This window comes from Micromys minutus (genome assembly GCF_963924665.1).
Source record: "Micromys minutus genome assembly, chromosome: 31".
Taxonomy (NCBI): Eukaryota; Metazoa; Chordata; class Mammalia; order Rodentia; family Muridae; genus Micromys; species Micromys minutus.
Genome location: NC_137966.1, coordinates 14,845,605 through 14,851,483, shown reverse-complemented (window position 1 = coordinate 14,851,483; position 5,879 = coordinate 14,845,605). Strand labels below are relative to the sequence as shown.

The following is a 5,879-nucleotide window of genomic DNA, read 5'->3' as shown; positions in this document are numbered from 1 at the left end:
CTCCTCACATCCAGAATCTGCTCCAGGAATCCTGACATTACTCCTACTGATAGGGCGTGGGGTGAGGTCCTGCTGGGACACGGCTCTCCTAAAGGGACTGTTTCATTGTTAGCACCATTTCCAGTCTGCACCCCACCCAGCCAGGCAAACAGACATCTCCTGTCCCCTCTCCATCCTCAGCCCTGCCCCACAGGCTGGATTTCCTGGGCAAGGTTGCCGGTCACCAGAACCCAGTGTCCAATAAAACCCACGGATGCAGACAGAGCCATAAAGTAGATCATCAGATCGCCACAGTGGCCCCAGGATGTTTGCTTTGTGCCACCCCTAAAACTCTCTGTGACTCCGGTAGAGGACATCTCAGCCCTCATAGTCTCCAGGGCCTCCTATACACCCTTCAGACCTTTAATTCAGGTGCCTCTGGGTCCTGTCTCTTGCTGGGGCTTTGTCTCCTCCCATCCATACCAGCCAAGTTTGAGCTACATAGAACCTTCCAGAATAATACACATATTTCTTAATCCTGAGTTTTTCCCTACCCTAGTCAGGAACCAGTCTAGTGTTACCACCCAAGACCTTAGCAGGCACCCTCTTGGGAGCTCCATCTCCATCATCATCAGGCCACATCCTGCCTGCTCCCGGTAGCCTGGCATCTTTACACTATGCATACCCTGGCTCTTGCCTCCTCCAGTGTCATCGAAGTTCATTCTCACTTTGTGGGTGGCCCATGATGGATCCTTGAGGCTGAGTTGGGGCTCTTTCCTGCCACAACCTGTCCCTGACAACGCTGCCTGTTCTGGCAGGAGAGTGAGCTTGCCTGTGCTTCTTGATCCCCAAGACCTCACATTCCTGATTCTCTCTGTCAGAACACACTTTCAGTCTTGCTGCAGGGAGCAGAGGACTGACGGTTGCTGGCCCATGGGGTCGGTATGGCAGAGTCACCAGGGAGGGTTGAGAAGGGGGGTCGTGTACCAGTAGTTTGTGTCTGGGGGCAGGGATGCTGTGAACTTGACCAGGGCAGGGGAACAAGAAAAGGTCAGGAGAGTGTGGCTATACTGCAGCCCTGTTGGGGTGTGAGGATGGAGGGTGGTACAGTTTCTCTTGGGGCTGGGTTCTGGATGCTGCTGCCTGCCATATGGGGCTTCAGGCTGGCAAGGTGGGAAGCAGGGTGTGTGGCGGTATAAGGGAAGCTTTTAGGACCAAGGATAATCTAAGAAGCACCCTTTATCCATTTCTAGGTTCAACTCCAAGGGACATGTTGGTCCCTTAGCTCCCTGCAGGAGGATGCTGGTTGACTGTCACATCTGTACCCCTGGTTGGGAACCCCCTTGGTCAAAACTGTTGGCAGAGATCTGAGCTGTCTGCTAATTCTCTTGGGCCGTTTGGTATGGCTGCCCTTTGCAACACGATCCCAGGAGGCCTGATAGTGGGCAGAGGCTGGGGTTGAAGAGGCCTCGGTTTCCCCTGGACACACTCCTCCTCGGGATGCTGACATGGTGGGTAGGGTGGACTTTGCCACCAGTTCCTGAGAACTGAGGACAGAACCCACCAGCTGAAATTGGCCTTCACCTGCCTCACCTGGGGTCAGTTCTTAGGGAGCTGGTGACGTTGCACCTTGTGGGGGCTCTCTGCTTTAAGCTGGCTTCACTTGGTTCCACCGACAATATTTGCTTTAGGAAAGAACCTGGCAGTTTATTTTCTAATTTATTCAGAGGCAGGTTGTCAAACACAAGTGCCCTCATTATGAGGGATGAGCTTCCAGGGTTGGCATCTGCCTAGGGAGGGGTCGCATTTGAGACGCAGGAGCTCCCACAGCCTTTCCTCGGCCTGGGCCTGCTCTGGCCTGGCCTCTGCACCCTCCCAGGGAGCCAAGCGTGCCAGGGAAGGCAGCCCAGAGCAGAAGAATAATAGTGGGATTAACTTCTTTCTCCAGCCCTGGGGATGCTATGGTAAAATGAGGACATGGGGGCTTTGAACACATTCTGGGTCTGAAGTAGAGAAGCTGCTAGAAGCGGCTGAGGCAGGATCCCAGGTTCCCAGGGGGCTTGTCCCTCCCTGGCACTGGCATTTGCACTCCCTCACAGGGTAGGTCTTTCCAGGCACTGCTGTTTGTGCTGAGAGCAGTTCCTGCCTGCTACCTGCTCCCCCTCCAGGGACAGAGCCCCAGCAACCTTCCTTAAAGAGATGGAGGGCTGTTAAGTCCCCTGTGTGTTCTCATAGTCTCTAAGCCCCAGGGGAGCCTCGGAAGAACCTTTTCCCAGGGCCATCCTAACTGGGCCACTCTGAAGAGACGGGGTCCTACAGTGTCCATTTCTCCTTCCACTCTTCAGCATGTGTCTGCTCCATCTGCCCACTCCCATCGTAAAGGCCTTGCTTTCCTTGTGTTGGAGAAAGATGGGAAGAAGCCAGAATAGGGGCCCAGGGTTTCATCGCTGCTGTCTCAGGGCCAGTGCAGCTTTGTTTCAACTGTTGCCTCAAAGTCCATACAACTGCAGGATCGTAGAGGCTGGAGATGAACTCTCATGAATACCTTTCATTTGTCCTCCATGACGACCAGAACATGGGACTGTGGGTGAGGGCCAGCAGCTCAGCATAGCTTCAGGGTGGGTTGTCACCAGCACACACCAATAGTCTACAAGAGAATTAATTACCTCTTGACCGCCCCCCCTTCCGGACAATTGGTTTTTTGGCCAGAGAGGCTGACAAGAATTATGCCACAGCAGGGGTGAAGGTGCTCGAATATTTCTAGGGGGCAAAATCCAGCCCTTTCTTCCTGCCAAGCCTGTCACGTGGTCTCCAAACTCTCAGACCCTGGTCCAGCAGAACGTTTTGGTGAGAGAGATGGTCAGTCACCACAGGACACCAGCTGTTGCTGTGTCTACCCCTGGCTTAAGCCACAGACACAGCTGTCTTCACACTGCCACCAAGGGGAGTCCAACTTGTAGACCTGGGGGTGAGTGCATCTCAGCAAACTCTCACGTCCCAAAAGACAACACCTCAGGAGGCCTGGCAGGATTCCCCCGGGGTTTTCCTGGGGCATTCAAAGCCTGCTAGTCTGCATGAGTCCATTGGCCTCACAGCTGCGTGTGGGCAGTGTGGCCTGAGGCCGCCCACTCTTGTCTGGCCGTGGCTCTGTGGCATCTGCATCCTCCATACCATATCCTCTACGTAGGCACAGAACCTTCCGGAAGCTCTGGCGGAAGTTGTCAGAGAGAAAGCCATAGAGCAGAGGGTTGGCACAGCTATTGGCATAAGACAGGACCACCACGAAGAAGTAGAGGCCGGCAGAAGTGGGTTCCTCAGGCAGCGTGAAGGCCAGGTTGACGATGTTGACAATGAAGAAAGGCAGCCAGCAGCCCACGAACACCAGCACCACCACCACCACCATGCGCGTCACCTTGCGCTCTGAGCGCCTCCGCCGCGAGGAGCCAACGCGCATGCCCGCAGCCTTCACCTTCACCACAATGAGCAGGTAACACAAGCAGATGACCAGAAGAGGCCCAAAGAAGCCCAGCACAGACGTGTACGTGATAAAGGCTGCCCCCCACAGTCCCACCGGTTCCGGCCAGCTTAGGTTGCAGGTGCCCAAGCCCTCCTGGACATCCGCAAAGACCAGGAGCGGCAGAGACATGAGCAGCGAGAAGACCCAGACGGCAGCGCTCGCCAGCTTGGCTACCCGTGGGCGACGCCACCGGGCTGAGCGGAGAGGGTGGACCACGGCCAGGTAGCGGTCAACACTCATGACCATCAGGCAGAAGATACTGGTGAACTGGTTGATGCCGTCCAGGGTCATGACCAGGCGGCACAAGAAAGAGCCAAAGGGCCAGTAGGAAACAGCATTCTGCGTAGCCAGGAAAGGAAGCCCCAACATAAACAACACGTCAGCCACGGCCAGGTTCAGGATGTACACATTGGTAACTGTCTTCATCTTGGCATGCCGCAGCACCACATAGATAACCAGTGTATTTCCACCAAGTCCCACGGTGCACACCAGCAAGTAGAGCACAGGTACTAACACGGCCCGGGCTCCCATCGGTGATACTGGGCCCACCAGCGACCAGTTATGGCTCCCACTGGAAGCAACTGAGGCATTCCAGCTAGGTGTGGAAGCCAGGGAGAGGGGCTCCATGCTGTCAGCTTCAGGCCGGGTGCCAGACCACATGTGTCTCTGCAAGAGAAGAAGGTGTCACTAGTGGGTACATTCAGGTATTCCTTCCCCCAGCCGTCCCCAGCCCGCCTGCCCGACGGTGATGGGTAAACACCATTAGTCACAGGCAACTTGGCCTGGAATCACATTAAGCAAATTGTTTGGAAAACAGGCTAGAGAGGAAGAAGAAGCCACTGTGGGGACAAGAAGATGAGTGGCCTGCGAGTCAAGAGGGGCATTATCTGTCAGTGCAGATACTCCAGTGGCTAGCCTATGATCCGCAACCCATGACTTCCCTGGCTTGGCTTCTGCTATCCAGCACTCTCTCCGAAGCCTCTCAGAGCCCTGAGGGCAGCATTTCAGGAGTGACATGAGCTTAGAAGGTATCACTCCCCCAGGAGTCCCCAGACTATGAGGGGAAGTAGCTGATAGAGAAGGACGGGAGGATGAGATACCATGGTAAGCCCACCATACCCAACACATGACACATCCCAGACCTGCTTTACCAGTAAGTCCAAGGCTCGACTCTCTCTGGGGCAGGGCCTTCCCTCCACAGAAGAGTCTTGGGAATGCTGTCTTCAGTAGACAGTTTCTACCCCCTGCAGAGCCCGAGGCTCTCAGAAGCAGCAATAACTCCAGAGGTCCCTGTATGACATATTGGCTGAGCCACTTCTCCTCACTGAGGATACTGGGTTGATGCTTACTGCCTGCCCAGGGCAAAGGTTAGTCTCCTGCTCAGTAATGGCAGATATCCTTAAGCCCTAGGCTTAGTGCATAGTGCGCAACTGGAAGGTGCCCAAAGCAGGGAGGCAAACACATGGAACAGACATAACAAATGGGAACACACCAGGCTGCGGGCATAGCACAGGAAGGGGCATACAGCCCACCACGTGGCAGAGCCAGGCGGCAGCAGACTGAGTCCTGGGAAGCGAAGAGAGGATGCAGGGCGGGTGCATGGGTTTTGTGGAGAAGGTAGAGAGAGAGGCAGATGTGGGAGGACAGGGCCTGACAGTTGAGTGACAGGTGCCCACATTCACTCTCTTGCTTTGTGCTTCTTTATGCTTGAAGTCTTTCATAAAAACAAAGATGCCCAAGAGGGAACAAACACCTCCACCACTTGGGAAGAAGGAGATGGACAGGACCAGTGCCTATGGTTGGGCGATCATCAAGGAACTGAAGTGTTAGAAGGACACAGGCCAGGGACAAGCTGTGGAGAGGCAGGAGTCCTCAGCCTGAGCCAGGCTGCCCTCAGGAAGCCAGGCCTGCTCAGCGAATCTGCAGCGCCCTGAGCCACAACAGACATGGGACACTTCAATAGCCGTCAGGGCAGGACCTATTCCTGGGGTGACCAGGGTCACACAGAAACAATTACAATCTGATGAACAAGGCCAGGGTGGGCGCAGGGCTCCTAGAGTAAACAGCAGCAGCAAGGAAAAGAAAAGGTTTTCCCCCCAACGCCCCAGAGTTTCCAAGGCCTCAAGGTTCACAGATGTTATATATGACCCGGAAAGCCACGGGGAAAGGGACTGGCTGCGGGTCAGCTAGGAAAAGGTGAAACAACAGAAGCTGAGTTAACTGGCATGGCTTGGACATGTCTCAGTAAGCGCAAGATCTTTGAGGAAAGCATGGGTAAAATATTCCGAGGAGCGAGGGGTAAATGGAGCAGCCCCCAACCGACCCCTTTTAGGTCACCGACCTAGCGCATGAAAAGTACAGTCATTTTAGTGCTGGGAGAGGT

General features: G+C 54.9%; 1 protein-coding gene across 1 annotated transcript; it reads right to left on the bottom strand.

Moving 5' to 3' along the window:
• Window positions 1-3,034: 3,034 nt before the first annotated feature.
• SSTR5 (somatostatin receptor 5) lies at window positions 3,035-4,123 on the bottom strand (the record flags this gene model as incomplete). The annotated part of the gene is made up of 1 exon (XM_080942109.1): window positions 3,035-4,123. The coding sequence occupies one exon, from the start codon at window positions 4,121-4,123 to the stop codon at window positions 3,035-3,037; it is 1,089 nt and encodes a 362-aa protein (XP_080798235.1).
• Between the last annotated feature and the right edge of the window lie 1,756 nt (window positions 4,124-5,879).